Source organism: Phycodurus eques, chromosome 20 (assembly GCF_024500275.1).
Source record: "Phycodurus eques isolate BA_2022a chromosome 20, UOR_Pequ_1.1, whole genome shotgun sequence".
Lineage (NCBI taxonomy): Eukaryota > Metazoa > Chordata > Actinopteri > Syngnathiformes > Syngnathidae > Phycodurus > Phycodurus eques.
Window position 1 is genome coordinate 9,866,079 of NC_084544.1, and position 20,639 is coordinate 9,886,717.

Consider the following 20,639-nt stretch of genomic DNA (forward strand, 5'->3'; position numbering starts at 1 on the left):
AGGAGGTGGGAGTTCAAGCATGAAAGGTTACTGTCAACACAGACACCTGCTTGTCAGCTACTGACCCCCCCCCCCCCCCCCGATACCCCCCCGCGACTCCCCTTAGGCTCTGTATTGGTAACCCTTGCCAACTTCCCCTCCTCTTTTCTCTTGCGGCCTCCCTCTGAAACAGATGCTGAGAGTTTGGGGGGGAGGGGGGGGCTCTCTGAAGCTCACGCTGACACTGTGGCGAGACACCTGTGGTCTGCCAACACACACACACGCACGCACGCACGCACACACCCGGGGCCCTTGCCCACAGTGCCAGGGGTGGTGAGGGGTTAACTGGCGCAGGGTCAAGCTGACAACAGGCGCTTAGTCCAGTGGAAGGAAGTGACTACATCACACTCTCAGATGTGAGATCCTCCCTCTACACGCACACACAATGAAACACACACACAATGTCAGAGTGTGTTTTACTCAGCTGGAGTACGGCCTGGGGCAATGTTAAACCACTCGCTTAAAAGCTTGCTCCTGCTGCAGATGAACCGTGCGTTTAGCCTAAGCTGATAATGACCTCTCTGGCACTGCTATTCAAGGCTACAAATCTCATTCTTCATTGTTTTTGTGCATGATTAAATGCATCATCTCACATTTCCTTTTGAAATTCACCTCAGAACACATGCTTTGAGATACTTGATATATTATTTCCATTTTGTGTGTGCATAGTGGATGACTAAGCTTTTATAAATGTGCTCTCCAGCGCCAGTGTCCTAGTTTGCATTGGTCAGTGACTAATCTGCAAACGTCACAACTTTAGGGAAACAACTGTGGAAAGTAGTGTAACCATAGTCCAGTTAATGCTATCCGCTCCTTCTTCTTATGTTATGTCTGCTCTACTTTCTTGATCCCGTCATGTCCAGACCAGTGGTTTGGAATGTGTGGTGAGGAAGATGGGAGGAGCGAGAAGAGAGGAGAGGAGAGGAGAGGAGAAAGCGACCACATTGAGGGGCGATCAAACTGTCAAAGTCCAGGACCACGGGCCTGTGGTGCAAGGCGGCGTGATTCATGGCCGACGGGTTACCTCACTGATGGCTTGACAGTCCAGTTCTCCCATGAAGGAATTGTTGCTGTTGCTGCCATTTGCCATACATCAGGTTCATCTGTCACAATTTGGCACCAAAAATATCACAGCTCTTTCTTTTGGATGGAAACGTACATTCATGTGTGCTTAAGTGGTACCAGCGACACTGAGAAATAGGTTCTCATTGGGGATAAATGATGAAAGTAAAGGGAAGGGGAACCTCCATCCATCCATCCATTTTCAACAGCGCTTATCCTGGTTAGGGTCGCGGGACGCTGGAGCCTATCCCAGCTGACTTCGGGCGAAAGGCGGACTACACCCTGAACTGGTCGCCAGTCAGTCGCAGGGCACACATAGACACGGACGACCATTCGCACTCACATTTACACCGTCACTGAGTGGGAACTGAACCCACGCTGCCTGCATCAAATTCAGGCGAGTGTACCACTACACCATCGGTGACAGCGGAAGGGGAACCTGTTAAGACACCTTTACACATTACGAAGGTGTAATGTCTAGATCAGCTTAAAAAACTCTCCTCCACACGCTGCCATACGCTTTGGCACCGGGGCTCCCTTTAACACCCACCACTGTGAACTCTACCCCCTAGTTAATTGACCCTCTCTTCACTCATGCAGACAGATTCACTGCTGTGTGTTTAGCTATAAAACACTCACTGGCCAGAGACCACCCTGTCTTTGGTCTATGCTCACCATGCATACCACAACCTGCACTCTCCATTCCAGCATTCTTATTAAGCACATTGTTCCTAAAGTACACATAACCTTTTTTTCGATCTTCCTTCATTTTTCCATTGTCGGCATTGCAAATGAGAATCTGTTCTCAATTGCCTTACCTGCATATGGGACCATTAACCTGCCAATGAATTTCATAGATAAAAAGGTAACACGATAAACAAAGGATAGCAATTTAACGACAGTGAGAAGTTTGTGTTGTTGTTTCATGATGGAATATAGCTCAAGGTGACCAGACATCCTCTTTTTGCCAATATTGTCTTTTTTGGGGGGAAATTGTTTCTGCCAGGAATTCTAAATAATTCTGGATTTAACTGCTCATCTGGTTAGTCTCCATGTCAATCATTACAAGGGCCACTGAACACTCTCAGCTCCAGTTGACCCTTGTACATGATACCAGTTTCGTCCTCTAGAAGTAGGCTATGGCAAACCAGAAGCATTAAGACTCTACATCCAGATTCATGCCATAGCATACTGTGCACATATATTGTAATATATTTACCAAGGCTTTGACTTCATTCATGCATTACTGGTGCACACTCACAACTCTTACTTCCAAGCGTGGAATTCATTCCTGTCATTTAGTTTGATCTCGCCATGATTTATTTTGCACTGAATGTTGTGGTCAGGATCATGGAGGCGCTTGAGGCAAACCCACCTGGCACTGCACAAGAGGCAGGGGTTTGTCCGCACAAAAAGGACATTCAATTACAGAGCATGGAGAAGACAACATGTACGAGAATAACACCACACTCATTCTCAGGTGAACTTTAGCAAGAGCTTCTTTTCCATCTTAAACTCTCAGACAGAGGACAAGGGATGTTAATTAGCTCCTGTGCTAGTGATCTGTGGGGTAATGATTGATGATAATAAGACATACTGTATTCTTGATTCAGGAAGCCAAATGGAATAGTGGTTTCCACGTCTTCTTCACAGTCCAGAAGTTCTGTGTTTACATCTCTACTCATGTGACTCCTGTTTGGAGTTTGCTTATTATTGTGCTTGAGTGGATGTCCTCCCACATCCCCAAAACCTGAATGTTGTCCATAGATGAATGAATGTGAGTTTTCTCTACAGTATGTATGCTCTGCGATTTACTGGCGACCAGTCCAGGGTACCCGACCTCTCACCCAAAGTTAGATGAGAGATGCTCCAGCTGAGCTGACCCACAACTCTAAGGCAAGCAGTATAGAAAATGGATGGAAAGATATTCTACACTATGATATACACTATGTCACGACAGAGGCGACAACTGGACTGAATGGATTCTGCAGACCTCATAATCTCAAATACCTTAATCCCAATAAAAAGAGATGGTGGCGGAAATAAAGCAGATGAATTTTGGGGAGAAGTTCAGAAATGCATTCATAAACACACGCACACATAAACAGTTCGCAGGGGTCCTGGGAGGTTGGCTGCTCAACAGACCACAACACAAGCACTACGCGGAGGAGTAGGAGGCAGCCTCGGCGACTTGAAAGGCTTCTCTAATGTTGCCGTGGCACGACGCGCGCGCACACGCACGCACACACACACACACACACATACAATGACCTCAATGAGAACAAGTCTTACTGTTGAAGAGACACACGCACACACACACATATGCACGCCATCCTCTGAACCGAAACATATGTTACTAAAAACCCCAAGCAACAGGGGAATTGTCTTATTTTTAATCGTTCAATCTAATGCAATTTAATCCTTGTCAAAAAACAAAAAACTCCACAAATGTCACATGAATCGAATTGTGTTATTACTCAAATAATGTAGGCTACTTCATTTATTATTACATTTATTATGATTATATTTAATGTTATCTATTAGGGCCCGACCGATTAATCGGACAGGCAATTTAATTAGACGATACAAAAATGTTTTTACCCATTGTGTATACGTGAATGCATTACAACATAAGACACAGATAATGACATTTGAAAAAAATCAGCTAATTTTTGCTATTTGCTGATTTCTGTTGTGAAGTGAAACAAATAGTAAAGAACAAAGTAGTGTAGAACAGCCAAATGTTTTGCTTGTAATTCATACCTTTATTGTTCTAAGTGTTAAGGCAGCAATAAAGAAGTTATTTCATTCATTAAACATTGTTTTTTTAATTAATGCAAAAAGAAAAAAAAGTTTTAAAAAAATATTTGTTTTTCTTTATAGTCATCAACAAGTACTGTATGTATATGCTCTATTAGTGCGCATTGCAAACTACAGTTAATTTCTTTTATAGTCTTACACCCTAACCCAACAGTTAAGTTTTCAACAGCTGAAACTCCAAAACACACTACAAAATATATTTTAGAATGTTTTTGTTTGTTTTAATCCTAGCAATTCATCAGTAAAGGTTGTTGACTCGCAATGCCTTCCATATGTTTAATAGAGAATAGCGCTTCAGTTTCTTGCGACATATCAAGTCAGAATTGTTGTCCTCACGTACACACGCATTAGCAGCAGGACCTGAGGCAAATCTGCTGAGACTGAAACCCACAGGGTGATTTATTTAGTTCATCTCGACACAGCCTTTCTTCACATTGATCACAACAATCGAGAGTGTACGTCTACAGCGTACAAGTTTGCGTATCTCTACATTGCCAGCACACATGCATGCCCGCACATAATCAGATTCCATTAAAGCAGTCTATTCAGCCCTTTGGTGGTCTGCGGGTGACGGGAGTCGACTGATTCTCTCTCCTATCTTTTCCTCTCGTTCTCTCTCCCCCACTATGTCTGCCCATCCTCTATCTCCCTCTCTCTTTAAAACAGTGGCACCCAGGCTTGGCCCCGGCCCAGACCCACATCTTTAAACTGAGCCATCATACCACACCACGGCATGCTCTGAGCCCAGCCGCAAGGCCCTGATTAAAACCCATGACTTCAAACTTTCCAAACTGTCAAATAGGGAGCGAACCAGAGAAAGGGAGAGGGGGAGCAACAGAAATTTCCTTACATAAAATCAGTCGGGCCAGCGTCTTGTGTCACTCAGAAATACAGCTATTTGCATTTGAGTGTGTTTTATGGTAATTTGCCACGTGCACCCGCATGGCAGTGGTATTTCATATTATTGTAATGATAGATGTGTGGGAACTCGGCAGAAGGGACAAACTTTTTTTACAGGCCGAGCAACAACTATGTAAGCTTGAGCCTAATGTACACTATGCATCACATAAACAATTTACATTAACAAATGTCCTCAGATTAAAACGTCCGCTATCAATGAACAATTCACACATTTGAATTATCGAGCGTAAAACCATGTTTGAAATGCTAAATGAGTGGTTCATTTTAATCATACTTGTGAAAACCTTTGACACTTCAGTTTGTAACAGTCTGACAGCACTTTTGAGCATGCTTTATATGCCAAGAGTGCCCCCTACTGGAAAGGTTTACAATGTCGTGTTCAAATCCAGGCCCACAGTGAACCCAAGCACAGTCATCACATTTCTTTGCGCTCAAGTGGCGAGCCATAAACCATGATGATGTTTTGGAAATGAAGGCCTGGATTCGTCGCAACTAGAACAGTACATTTCAATGCATATTAAATGTCTAATGTTTTCCCCGAGGAACCACAGACAGATTGTATTTGTGCCAGTTTTGGCAGTTGAGCTGTTCAATATTTTTTTTACATTAATTCACAGACTTAAGCATCATTTCCCTAGCAAAAAGTGTAAAAATAAAACCACAAACCTGTCATGCCAAGGTTTAACAGCAGGCTGACCGTGGCAGTGAACTTGCAACCCACTCAAATGAAAACCTCTGGGGAGTTGACGTGAATGTGTAGTAGTACAAGTGGAATAGCCCAGGCACACATTCTGGACCCGCTGTTGTTTTACCCACAAATAGGTAGTAGGGAAGGGTAGGGCACACGTCAAAAAGTCAAGCTCAAGACTATTCAGAAAAAGAAATGAACTGAAAAGCTTGGGGGGGGAGAAGAACATGAAACATTTCCCCTCCAAACGGTGTCTCATCAGATGGCAAATATTATTTAGGAGGATGTTGCCAGAGAAAACTGAAGTGTGATAAAGATGAAGAGGGGGTTCATGCACCTTATGTGATGATCTAAGGGGAAAATTGCAATCATCTGTCATTCCCTTGGAATGCTCAGAGCCTTGTGAGATACAACTTTTCTCTAATATCACGACTTTCTGGTTTCGCACTCATGCTTTATATATCTGCAGGAGCACAGGACACACTCCCAAAAAACTGGGACCTCACATGTTAACAACATCCCCCAAACGTCAGACAATCCTTCAACGTAAATTGGCAATTTCTACATATGCTTTCGCGTACAATGAATTTGTAGTTAAACAGCAGAGTACATTTTGTTCAGCTTCCTCTGGGTACACTCACTGTGGTTACCCTCCATGCGAATTTTGCCTTCAGAAAACACAAGTACACACACGCACATACATGCATGCGGCCTGTTGTAGCCGCCTGGCTGGAACAACAACAGTGTAAGAGAGAACTACTTCCATATGTGGCTGCATACACCCAGATACTGAAACATATACAGAAACTACCTAACCATACAAAACTCATGAAACCGCACTCCTCTTTGCAGAACCTTGAAAAGTGGCCACAAAGCCCACAAGTCTGTTTCATATTGATGGGGCGTGTGTTACATTCACTTTGATTCGAATGCATCGCCGGTTGACTGGACACGGTGGATAAATTGGCGGAGTGAGTTTAAAGCGCAGCAACCTTGTAAGTGTTTGGCACAAGACTCTGTTTGCTGCCCAACACGGTCAGACTCTCCCTACCGATCATGTCTTGGACAAAAGCAACACATGAAATCAATTCTTTTCATGGACGAACGAGATTGTGAACGCTGACTTTGCCAACAGTCAACATCAGTAATGAAACATACAGCTGTAGAAAATGTTGTTGACAACTGTGTGTAGTCTCTGCAAAGTGCAGTTCAAGAAAAAGCAAAGCTGAAATTCACTTTTGCGGGGTATCTTTTAATATCAAAACATGTTTTGTATTGGAAAGAAGACACAAATTGGCTGTAAATTGAGTCGAGCAAGGTGCTGACAGAGAATATGTACAGCCGATCTGACTGTTGACCCCAGGTTCCTCAAACATACTGGATTGTTTATCTTGCTTTGGCAACGGTAATCCCCAAAAAGCTGTAGAGGTTAAAATAATTGTGATTGACAAGGAACACGCACTGATCTAAAAACTCAACTACCTCAGCCATATTATACATCTTTGGGCGCAGCGTACAGTAGATGGACCAATGGTTCTCAGTCGTTTGTACACAACCTAAACAAATATTAGCTCTCCAAGTACCACCGTCATGACCAACATTGAAATATTAAAAACTAGACAGAGGTTTTATTCCTAAAAAGCATATTAAATACTATTGTAAGCCACTGTACCATTATGCAGTTTGAACATTAATTCTGCACTTAAGAAAAGTGAAATAAAAATTGTACCTAAATAAACGTTTTAAAGCAAACAGCTCTTAAAGATTTCAAGCAGATGTATTTAACTTAGAAGTTAACAGTTGAGTTTACATTGATGAACTTAGAAGTTAAATACACTTCACCTTCAAAATTAAATACAACTGAACGGTACTCAGTGATTCTTCCGTGTAAAACTAGAAGGAGAATGTGTACCTCTGGTGGTACTCGTATTACACTTTGAGATTCACTGTATCAAACTTAGCAAGTGAAAAATGTACACAAAGTGTTTTATTGTTTTTATTTCTCAATATTAACTGTGGTTCACTTTTTGTTTTTTAATACAAGTATGACAGTTAGCACTGTTAGAATGTTACTTAAAATAGAAGTTGTAGTTCCACGTGGGGAAAATTGTTTCAAACTGCAAACAAATTGGAAGTCGACAGACTACGTTCAACCTTACAGGTTTCACTGTAAATTGGTGTAAACCGTCTTTAACCTAATAAGGGTTCCTGGGTCAAAAAAAATAACAGAGGAAAATGCTGTAATTAGACCAATGTGCTGCCAGTGTTTAGGATCACTTCATACATTTGCCATTTAGATTGTTGGACCGATCCACTGCAGGATTACAGTACGGCTCAGGATGTGGGTGGTCTGTTTGTCAGTACGCATATGTGTGTGCTTGCATGTTACTTGCCAGTTGTTGACTCTTGTTTCCACAGTTGAGTTTACATTGATGAAATTCAATTCTTATAAAAGTGAATACGTAGAATGACAAGACTGTCCTTTCACATGAGGTATTAGAAACACTTTTTTTTTTTTTTGCTGTAACTATACTTAAGGAGTGAATTACTGACCAACTATATACTCAAGTTGTAGAGACCCTGAAAACTAATGGTCCAGAAAACACGATAAGAGAGAAAGTCATACAGACAGATACACAAACATGTCTGCAGACCCTGTGAACTTTTAACCCAAAGAAGGGTTTTTCCAAGCTTGCACTATCACATTAGAACACACAGAGAGCTGTTTTGCTGATGGTTTGCTTGTGGGTCACTGCCAACAATTACTGTTACTGATGGACTCATAACTCGGTGTTTCCTCCAGTGTATTAAAAGTCCGGTCGGGCCACAGGCTGTGAAGTGACTCCATACTGAGCCACTGTGTATGTGAGCTTTTTAATAAAAGTATTTTATCGTTTTATTTTATACAGTAGTGGACCAACATTTTAGGAAAGATAGACTGTGTGTGCATGACACAAATATATTGTCATTGTCCTGGTTCCTTAGCACAATTTGGCTAAAGAGAGAACATTGTAAATTGAGCACGAGAATGGCAAAACAACATAATGCATTTCATTTTCATGAAGAAAATCACTTCTCAAGCATAATGCTAGCATGTTCGTCACATCGTCAAGTTGACGGTCTCAACATAGTGGTTAATTCCTTTTTATATTTTATTGTTACGTCAAGACTATGTCAATTAAAACATTACTTTTAAGGTTTAAGCTTGGCATGGATTATTTAAATCTCCATTATTTCGACGCCTAAAACTAATAATTATTTTAATAGTTGATTCATCTGATTTTAATTATTTTTTCCAATTAATCGATGAATCAGATTTTTAAAACATTTTTCAATTTCCTTATTATTATTATTACATTATTTCAAATTAACAAAACAGAAAATGTACAAACATTAACAATGATTATTATTCAGTTTGGTCTGTAACGTCAGAAAATAAACAAACATGTCTAGCGTTGTTTTCCAAAGTAAAACCCAATGTTTGCAAATGTCTTCTTTTATTTTAAACACAAAGATAATCAGTCTGCGTTCATGGAGGACTACAGAAATTAGAGAATTTTTACTGTTGAGAGGCTAAAAATCTGAGGATTTGGACAATTTGAAATCAAACAAGGTATCTAAACAATTAATCGATTGTCAAAATAGTTGTTGATTAATTCAATAATTAGTTGCTGATTAATTATTGCACTTCTACTTGATTTGGGGAAAGAATTTATTCTAAATTCCGTTAACAACCAACCTGAAAAGGATTGTGTTTCTCTTTAGAGGCTCCACTGTAATTTAAAACAGAAGTTATTTCAATAAAGATTCTATTGTAGATGCGCTATGACGGTTATTTGTCAGTCAAGATGCGCACATATCACTTTTTGATCAGAGAAAAAATAGACACAGTCCGTGATAGGCCTCCAGTTTATTTTATGCTTTATTTTGTTATTGGGTTTTTTTCCAGTCTCTCACGTTTGCTTTTCTTCTTATTTTCATGGCCACCATTGTGGCCTATTACAGGTTTTTTTTTTTTAAGGGACCACTGAGCAGAACCAATTTACTGCGGCAATGTTCACACTGCACCCACTCCGATCTGCACGCATAGATATGTGCGCAACTGCATGCACAAGGAGCCTACAATTTCCTTGACCTTTCCATCTACTGCCAACATCCAAAGTGTAAGTACCAGCACAGATAGTTATCTGCAGACTGGGATCGCTTGATTCGAAGTAGTGGCATTAACTATGGTCATGGCCAAGTGGGACTGGCTGGTCCAAAGAAGGTTTGAGGGGAGAAACAAGTCTTTGTTATATCGAAAGGTTGGCCATATTGTGGTACAATTACATCAACTTTTGGTCTCCACATGTGTCAAAATGTTTTAAACATTTCAATGTTTTGTCTAAGTTACAGATATGCTCCTGAAAATTTTTTCGAAAAATACAGAATAGCTGTAATTGTTCATGACGCATTATACAATGCTTCATTCTGAACTACTAATCATTTAATTGTATCCAGACACGAAGCAGGGCTTGCAATGTGGCAGGTGAACAGAAATCACATTTGGATCTTGGACATATGAGCACATTTTATTTTTAAGGAGGTGGTCTTTATTTTCAGCACTCTGTTTGAGGTGGGACATTGAGCAAGTGCCAACAACCGAGTGTAACAACATAACAATAGTGGCTTTGTATTCTAGGAATTGGTAAAGCAGGCAAAAGCCTTTGTATTGAAAAATAACTAGCACAAATATCCAATACCAATAAGTGGAGTAGACATTCCCATGTGGTTTGTAGCAATGCATTGTGGGTCAATTTGAGTTATTTTTTTCCATAAGCCGAAATGTATTTACAATAATAAACATTAGTAATAGTCTTGTACTCTGGGTTGAACCAGTTTGTCAGCTCGTTGACTAGTCTACTTTACCACTCCGCATCGACGTCTATTCTTTGAAGTCGACTAATCACTAATTGCGTTTTTGGCATGACATCTCCCAGTCGGCCAATTTACAGAGGACATTCTCGACTCTTCCGTCTGCTGTCGTCACCGGACGATATCGCTCTGTGCAGCAGCAAAATGTCCGGCCAACAAGGTGACGCAGTCTTCATACGTCTGAGACTACCAAAATAAGCTGCTCGTGGATGACAGCAGCAGTTAAACTTCTCCTATTCCGATAGCCGCTAATCTTAAAAAAATATTCATACCAGCAGGACCATTGTACTGACAGCAGCGGAGAGAAGTGAGGCGTCGTCTTCTAATAATGTGCAAGTCACAACTGTGCAGTAACGAGAACTCATATCAAAACCCGCAACAACATCACAACATTGGGGAAGCTTTATGTCACTGTAGTAACACTTGTCGCAGTATTGCATACGGTTGTACGATCCTACAAGAGTGTGGAGATACTGTTTTTTGAGCAAAGGTGAGACCAGTAGCATGGTCAGTTGCAAAATATGCAGGTCTATCCTCAAATCCAATAGAAGCACAAGTGAAATAGAAACAATGAAACACAGAAATGATTGTTTTGGGGGGGGAACCTGGCTACGATGTCCCGTCTTAGTACAACACACACGGTATGCTATGGAGCATAGAACCCAAGATTAGACTGGCTCATTGAAGAGAAAATGGTGCGCAGGGCTCCCACGAATTACGACAACTACTGTATATTCAGCTTGCTGGTGAGTTGTATTTTTCATCACTTGTTTTTATTTGTTTCGATGCCGGTCTGTCAAATTATGTCATGGTGTGAAAAAGGTTGGGGATTGCTGTACTGTGCTGAAAAAAAATATCAATGATGATATCAATTAATTAACTTTGATTTCCATCATATTATAGTGGACCTCAAAAAATCTTTAGTCATTTAACCCCTAATCTGTAGACTATGTTCATATCACATCGCATCACATTGTTAACTCCGTAAAGGCAAAATGTTTAGGTTGGACAGCTATTTGTTTGACACTTCATAAGCAGGACCACACAAAAAAATACACAACCAGTTGCCAAACTACTTTGTTGTGAGCTTGTTTTAAACTATTCTTTTCCAGGTATCCAAATCTGGGATTTTTCGACCATAAAAGGGAGTGGTTTGAACACAAAGTGCCATTCTTGTTTGTATCGTTATGGATCTTCAGGATGAATACAAAGGTATGACCCTGCCATCTTTACGTAAACTGTATTTGTATTTAAATACAGAAATAGATGAATCACAAAATCTACAAAACAGTGAAAACCACAATGTCTGTTTATGATGGAAAACAAACCATTTCAAATAAGCCTCTTATCTCAAACACTTCAGTATGGACAGCCACCACCACCATTCATACACACTTGACCTCAGAATATTAGGTTACTATCACACACCATATTAGACCTTGCTCTATTTTTTTTTTTTTTTTTTTTGCTATGCCCCGAGGCAAGTGCCCTTCCCTTACGACAAGCATTTCCATTCAAATCCATTAAGAAAACAGTAAATAACTACAGCTAACCGTGACTGGGGTTAATCCTATTGACCAACACAATGGACACTCGGGACAGACCGATGGCTGAGCAGCTATTGGGAAAAGGAGCGCGCATAGATGGCTACTCATCACGCGTATAGAGAATCAAATTGGTCTCGGAAGTGAAAAGTTGAATCATTAAATGGTTAAAGAGCAAGTCTCACGCAAACACTTCACACACACAAACTTAAATGTAACTTTCAGGATACATACCGTATGCTTAAAATACATATACTGTACGTAAGACAACACACACTTACATCAACTCAGCATTTAGGCCCAACCACACACAAACAGCCAAAGAATCACGCAAGGGGTCAAACGTTCATGAGGAGATGAAGCCATGAGAATCTCTGAGTCAACCATGAGTCACTTAAAGTGATTACGATAAGCGACACACAATGTCAATATTGAAGTTTTTCTTAAATGTCATTAAGAATCATCAGGGGATTTTTGTTCATAATAACATTTAACAAAGGGTCACACTCAGGCTAGCCTTACAGACATAGAGGTCAGAAGTTGACACCAGTCGTCACAAGTTTTCTGTGGACACAATCACACTGTATGTGGACATACACACAAAGCGGGCATATCGAACAAACGAAGCCAGCCCCCTTGGTCGCACCACCATCATTAAACTACACTTTCTACAGAGACCAGCTGGTTCTCTCCCACACTCTGTCCTCCTTCCTAACACCACCTTCTCTCTGTATTGTAAAATTACAACTGGGCTACACTCACGCCAGTCATAGTTTTCTTTAAAAGCCTACACCGTATTCGTTGAGAGTTTAAGCATAGCTCGAGCAAAATCTCTGCGTTCATCTCACATCATGTGCAAAAAAAAATAAAAAATATTGGTGGTAGAAATTGTGGTAGAAACTAATTCGTTCTTAAAGCTATTTAATGGATGAGTCTCGGTGTTTTGTACCAAAGTGACGGTTAGAAGTCAGACTACATTTGCATTCTAATTTTCATGACAAACAAAAAAAGCATATGAGAGACTTCATACATGTGCACTAATCTTCATTAGACAGGCCTAAGATATAATTTACCATTATGACACCAGCCTTGCAGTGATGTTGTTACTTCAACATTTTATTTAATGATTCATAACTAACGCTCTGTAATATGGACGTGCTAAAGGTTACAGTTGTGAGCGAACATCTAACACTAATGTACACAAACTGCAGCAACAAGCTAAAAACGTGATTTGTGTTACGAGTCAGTATTGCAATCAACAAAATCTGGACTAAACAAACACACAGCCAGGCAGACAGAAACACAGGCAGGTGGTAACATATTTTTTCCCCCCCATCTTTTCTCCACACACACTCGCTTTGTAGTGATCTGCAAAGAAAGGTCTCCTAAGGCAAGGGTCAGATCCCCATCGACCAGTACGGCCAAGTTCTGGCTCCCAGATGTTCTCTCACACACACATGCACATGCACATGCGCGCACATACGCACGGTCACTCTCTATCATCTTTATCTTCCTCCCTCGAGTTGCTAAGACAGCTGGCAGCCATGTGACTGTAGGGGTTGTACTTCCTGCTTCCTGTCATTATAATAGATGGTCTGGTGTGGATTCCAGTGCTCCCCTCTACCAGCAACCCACCAAGCGCACGCACGCACACACACACACGTCTCATCAGTATCCCGCCTTTGTCCCTCCTATTTCCTTGACAGATCTAGGAATAGATCGTCGCCACATGCAATGGCACTAAATAACATGTGAATACAATGTGTGCAGAGGCATACAATATACTTTATATAAACTGACGGGACACGATATTAGGTACACTTGCACAATCTATAAGGATCCTCCTGTACAAGAGCTGTTCCAATAACTATGTCTATCAAATTTTAATAATATTTTATCATCATACACCACACCCCCAGCCCCCTCAAGCTCTAGGACTGGTTCTTTTTTCACCAAGTACCTCCTAAAAGAATTATAAACCTAAATATTAAAATACAGTAGCATAGTCGGCCAAAGTGTTCAACAAACACAAGCCATTTTATTCCTAACAAGTACATTTAATATTATTGTAAGACATTGTTACATTATGCACATGTGGGCTTAAATATAGGAACTTTTTTTTTGTTTTTACTGCACATAAAAGTTGAATAAAAACTGTAGCTAATGAAATGTTTTACGACAAACATTTTCTAAAAATAAATAAATAAATACAAATGTACGGGGGACAAAGGATTTGTAAGTTAAATACAACTGAATTGTACTTCGGCAGTGATGCTCTTGTATACCACTTGGAGGAGCTGCCATACTACTACTTGTGGTATGTGTACCACACTTTGCGAATCACTGGTCTAGGACTATCGTTCGTGGTCGTGAGGAAGATCAACATATTTGTCATTTGACCTGTTACTTCATTACCATCTTCCAACTTAAAAAAATACAGCAGCACACTGCTCCCATGCTCACTGTAAAATTCTGTGCAACAGTAAACCTTGGTGTTGACCACATGAATGTGTTTAGACTCCAGTGCAAAAAAGAAAAAGTGTACACGTCTTGACATGCACGCACACACAAAACCTCACATGCCTCAATGAAAATGTAAACACAGTTATAAAAATGTAGTTCATTTGCCTACAACACACATATACTGAAGAGCTTCTAAATCCATCGGGAATCATTTTTGGGTCAGTTTTCAATCTATCATTCTGGTTCTACTTATGACCAGGAGTCAGAACCATTATGTGCTATGTGTGAAGACACAACAATTGACAGGCAGACATTGTCTTTCTGCCCTCCTCTCTGTTTTTGCAAGATCTTTAAGTCACTCCAGGTTTATAGGGTGTGAACCTGACTCACCAAAGAAGTATCAAATTCAACCACCCAAAGACCGCAGTTTACTGCAACATGAAACTCTCTGCCTTTAACTTTTGGTGCCCCTACTCCTGGACCCTTTGAATATCTAAATTGCACCCGCAAAAAAAGTTTGTTTGAACGTGACTTATTTTGTGGGCGTCTGTCAGGAAAATGTTTGTTTTGCGTTAGTCATGCACACAGAGAGGCGCACAAATGTTCACCTTCAGATAGATGGGCGGTGAGCGGCGTTTGTGTCTCCTTGCTGTACAAGACCAACTCTTTTGGTTGAAAATCAACTTGTGTGATCTTAGAGGCCCCCAGCTTCTGCATCCTCCGCCTGGTTCACAAAGAAAGGTGCTCTTTGAATTATAAGGAGAAAAGCAAAACAACATTCATTTAAACACTAGTTGTCACATTCAATTATATATCTGCCATTTTTTTCTCTCCAAACATACTAAAACAAAATTATAAAAATGTGCTTTTCTATGGAGTCATTTTTTGTTTTGTTTTTAGATAGCATACCCAAGCTCAGAATCTGCTTGCAGCTGCAGCACAGAGGGGTCTGTGTCCCACTGCAGGGTCCTGACATAACCAACAGAGGGGGTAAAAGAGCATACGTGTCATCAACAAACTGACACAGCCCAGTGTACAGTATACAGTGGATATAATAAGTCTACACATTACACGTCACTGTCCAGATAAATGCCAGTGATGCGATATTAAAAAGAATTAGGCCGAGATAGATCGCTTTCAATGTGGCCTATAACATGTACAACTCAACTGAAAAAAAATCTCATCTTTTCAAAAGCCGAAGTACAAATAAACAACTGAGATCATGTGGGTGCAGAAGTGTACACACCCTCTGATGACTGGAGTTGTGGCTGTGTTCAGAGTTAACCAATCATATTCAAACTCATGTTAAATAGCAGTCAGCACATACCTGCCACCATCTCAAGTGTCTTTGAATAAACCCAAATTGAGTCTAGCTGTTCTAATAGGCTTCTCCTTTACATTTTTGTAGTCACCGCTTACAGCACAAGCCATGATGCACAGAGAGCTTCCAGAGCATCAGAGGGATCTCATTGTTTAAAGGCATGATTCAGAAGAAGGGTACAAAAGAATTTACAAGGCATTACTTGTCAGGGAAGCTGCTAAAAGGCCAACAGCAACAATAAAAGAGCTGCAGGAATTTCTGTCAAATACTGGCTGTTGAGCACGTGACAAAAACATCTTACATCTTGTTCAGATTTCTGGGCTAAGAAGTAAAGCAAAACATCCAAGCCCAGGTACGTTTTATAAAAAAACACACTTGAAATCTCCCAAACACAGATTGATTTTGTTTGGGGGGGGGGGGGGGGCATAGTTCCAAAATGCATGCAAACACTGCATATCGCCAAAAGAACACCAAGCATAGAGTGAAATTGGGTGGTGGCACCATCATGCTTTGGGGCTGTTTTTCTTCAGCTGGAACTTGGGACTTAGCTTTAGTCGGAAATGATGAGCAGTTTTAAATAGCAGTCAGTGTTACCACAAAATCTTCGGGCTTCTGCTAGAAAGCAAACATGGCAGGAAAGCCTACTAGAACATCTGAACGTTACAGTATTTGAGGTTAACGAGAGGCACTTTAAATGGTGGCTAGTGCGTGCTGACTTCAATTTTACATGAGTTTGAATGTGGTCGGTTAATTCTGAACACAGACACATCCCAGTTTTAAGATTATTATACATTATCATTATCCACCACATTATCTCAGTTGTTTATTTTCACCTCCCTTCTCAAAAAGATTTTTTATTCCAAGAAACATGTTGCTGAGGTTAGCTGAAGACAAAGACTTTTGGTGTGTATTTTGTTTTCCTGTACAATATTTTCTATATTTTCTATGAATTCTTCTAGCATTCTAGAAAATGGTTGGATAGATGAGTTGTACAGGTTATAGATCACATTAATGGTGGCGAACATTTTGAAATGATTTATCTTGGTCTCATTTTGATATAAAAAGAAAAATTTGAATTTCAACAGGGATGTGAAACTTTTTATAGGCACTGTGTTTTCAAGTCTATTGTCAAATTCAGCATATTAACATAACAAAATAGACATCCTTGATGTGCGTGAGTATGTTTGGCATACATGGTAAAGCACCTGCCATGCATGGCGATCATGTGAAAAAGCTGCAGAGGAGTCTTTTATGCAGAGGGAAATAAAAAGTTAAGAGTGTGATGGCAGGCTGGCACTGAGCTCTACCATTTGAGAAATGTAACACTTCCGATCAGACTTCCCATTTTGATGATACCTTTCAGGGCCCCTCAGTGCACCTATCAGACCTTCGGCTTGTGCCATTTCATTAATCTGCCAGAAAAGCTGTTTTTACAGTAACTGCGATGACACAGATTGTCCATTTCTGATCAAGGCTCAAGGGATGGCGAGCTTTGCAAAATTGGAGGAAACTGCCTGCCTTGAGAAAGAAAGTCACCAGCAGAGTGCAAAGAATTGAAAGGGGAACTGACACTGCTGTGTTTTGATCCAATAAATCATGATGGCAACACAATAGGTGCCTCTTTGTTGAGAATGGGCTTCTCCTATGATTGTCAGGAGATTTGCTTACCTTGAGCTTTGTACCTCGGACTTGCTTTTTGAGAAACCTGACCTATGAGGTGACACACACAAAAAACACACACAGCCACAAATGGAGATGCTCAAAATGACACACTATCGTCCAGGGTGGGGTTTTGGGAAGTCTTTCTTTCCATGCACTGGATCTAACTCAATCAATTTGACAAATTCATTTTGGAAATGCCAAATAATTTCTCAATATTAGAAACTTTATGATGTTTGACACCAATTCCACTCCTGGCGACACCGGTCTGACAAATAATAGCTAATGATGACTGGAGGCATCACTCACACATGATGAACCTCAACAGTTAGAATGTGCTTGATGATCACTTTTATACACTTCATTAGGTTCACCTGCACATGGATCATGTGGAGAGCCAATGCAAAACCATTACATTTGACAATATGTTTATTATTGTGCCTAGTTTGCAGTGGTGCAGAAGTGTGTTGCAACATACTGTTAAGTTTCTATGGCCCGCCACGCACTAAGCGACACGACCAAATGTTCTACGACGTTTTGTTTGTTTAGTTGTTTGTCTATTCTGAAGCTAACATAAATGAAAGTAAAGACCCGAAGTCCTTCCAGGTCACAGGTTCTTCCTTGTTTAATATATCATCAAACTGTACTTGATCATAGCCAATTTTAAAAGCATTACTCATGTAGAGTGCAGGATTTGTGCATGTGATGGTGATGTATTGCCCTCTTAAGTCCACCGCTAAGTTATGTACTGTATGCATGGACTTATTAAAGGCACAATGCAGTGCACAAGTATTTATTAGTGCAGAAGAAAAATCAATGTGTTCTGTGGTCATCAGAATACAGACAGCATGACATGTGACATCACATGCAAAACACCACGACCTCACCACATTACACTAATTCTTACCTAAATCTGTGATGCAATTAACACAACAAAACAGAGAGAATATATGTCAAAGTAAAATATAACGAGGCAAAATGATTCCCAGTCTTGAGCCGCATGATGCTTTTAAATGGAAATCAAATATGGCGTAAATGATGATGGGCCCTAATTGTTAAATGAAGTGATGACTTTCTAATGTCGCACATGTGTCTTTCGCGGCTAAATTGTGCCATACCTGCCTGCTGGTCCGCCGTCAGCTGAATCCTGGCTCTCTGTTTCGCTGGGCGTGCTCATTGATTTGGACGGGGACAAAGGATTTGGCACTATAAAAAACAAAAAAAAAAAAAAAAAAAACGACACGTTCCACATTACAAGATACACATAGAAAAATGGACCAATTCAAAACAATAGGGCATCAATCTGTTGTACAGTGTTAGACCACAAGAGAACAGCATTTCTGAAAGCCGACTGGAAGTGAAAGATGCCCTTGGGAGTCCAACTAATCTATTAGAAATGAGCGCAGGAAGATGATACTCTTCTATGTACAGCCTTATCAGCCAGGTGTAATATTGTACGGACAAAATACTGACTCTTTACAGCACACTTTTATTGTTAAGTCTATTCAAGCGTGGAGGTATCGACCTAAAGGAGGCTCGGGTGAAATGCCGATACTCTGCAGCAGGGCCTCAGTCTCTCGGCGCTTGCGGTCCAAGTCTGAGTCCTCTGAGGTGGCTTCCGTCTTCTGTTGATTCTCTGCCTGCACAGGAGCGTCCAGAAATAGATTTAAGCATCCAGGTGTGTTGACTTCAACGCCGCGCAGTCTACTTACTTTTTTGGTTACCTCTTTCTTTTTCCTCTCCTCTTCTTTTCTCTTTTTCTCCTCCCGGATCTGGGCAAGGCGCTGCTTCTTGCGCTCCAGCTCTGCTTTTAAGTCACTTTTGTCTGACATGGTGCTCTACGGGGGGCTTTTGGAGATATGACACTTATTGAATTCATAACGTTGATCAGAATGAGATACTTTTCTTTTTCAAAAACAACTAATTCAGTACAAAGGGATCAAATGAGATGGGTGGATAGAGTGAGAGAGAGAGAGAGAGCGAGACAGGTAAAGATAGGCATAATTACAGTGAGATTACATTTGCTTTAAAAAAAAATGCTTATAATATCACTCCACATGCATTTAAAAACAAGTGATTAAATGCTACTTACGATGAACAAAAAACAGGATTTGAATAGGATAACTAGTACTATAGAATACCATGCAACGCCAGCAGTAGGCAGGTTCAATTTGGTTCAGATGTTAACTGCCTTGTCTCTGGTTAGTAAATCTACACCTCGCAGCTCAAACCATCGGTCACTCCCATCCCGAACTGTCTGCAGGCATTTATATTGCAATGTGCACGATGGTGAAAACGTTCCCTTCATACCTTGTCCACTCGTGTTGACAATGACGTGTGAAGAGAAAAGATGCTGTCTCACTGCTCCGCCCGAAGGTTTCAACACATCCTTTATGTAAATGACATTTAAACAGAGGGCGTTCAAGTACGCCACCAAACCACTCTTGTGTAGCTTTCGGCGAGGCTTACAGATGGCAGCGACTGACGAGGCGCATTTCAGCTGGAGATGACTGTAATACGACGTGAGGCAGGTGGTCCATCAAGCGGAGGAACAAGGAGGAGGATGCTGAGAAAGAGGACGAAGAAATCCCACCTACAGACAAGAAGTGTCCCATTGTCATGGCTTTTGCTACACTGCCATCTTCTGGACTCCTGGAAAAGTAAATGACTGTGCTTTTGCATAAACACCGCCATCTTCTGGACACCCGGAGAACGGAATTGGCCAATTAATTTAAGTGAAAACCATAACTAGTGTATGTACTTGAAGCAGTCTGCCGGTGGGGGAAGCTGTGGTCGAGTTGTGTGCTGTCGCTCTCGCGTTGTTAGGAGTCCCACCTAGTTTCTAGGCCGGGCACGCCCCACTGCAACATGATTGGCTCCAGCATCGCGGAGCGGACAGCCTACGCGGATGTAACGCGCTGACCACCCCACAAACATGTGTCACATTTGTACGAAATTAAAACAAAGACGTTTGTTATGGTCAGGTTTAGGGCTAGGCTTGGGGCTTAAGGCGGTTTAATGTGGGTTAAGGTTAAAGTCCCATCTTTTCCCGTCTGGAAACAGTAGTGCGTACTGTACAGGGATACAACAGCCAATCATAGTGCAGCGGCGCGTGTCCTGGAGCCACTATTATTGAAGCAGGGCGTGTCCTGCCTGGAAACCGCGTGGCAATCCTCGTAACGCGTCGCTCCCGGGTCTACTACATTTC

General features: G+C 41.0%; 1 protein-coding gene across 4 annotated transcripts in view; it reads right to left on the bottom strand.

Moving 5' to 3' along the window:
- Positions 1-20,007, bottom strand: part of LOC133395849 (cytoplasmic dynein 1 intermediate chain 1) — a 45,254-nt gene extending 25,247 nt beyond the window's left edge. For all 4 annotated transcript variants that reach the window (XM_061665090.1, XM_061665089.1, XM_061665087.1 and 1 more), the window contains exons 1-8: positions 19,901-20,007; positions 19,742-19,820; positions 19,144-19,279; positions 18,957-19,071; positions 18,550-18,637; positions 17,441-17,482; positions 15,361-15,420; positions 15,060-15,175 (exon numbers count right to left, since the gene is read on the bottom strand). In XM_061665090.1, coding sequence (XP_061521074.1) covers positions 15,060-15,175; positions 15,361-15,420; positions 17,441-17,482; positions 18,550-18,637; positions 18,957-19,071; positions 19,144-19,263 — 541 coding nt within the window. In that variant the 5' untranslated portion in view covers positions 19,264-19,279; positions 19,742-19,820; positions 19,901-20,007. The remainder of the gene's footprint in view (positions 1-15,059; positions 15,176-15,360; positions 15,421-17,440; positions 17,483-18,549; positions 18,638-18,956; positions 19,072-19,143; positions 19,280-19,741; positions 19,821-19,900) is intronic.
- Between the last annotated feature and the right edge of the window lie 632 nt (positions 20,008-20,639).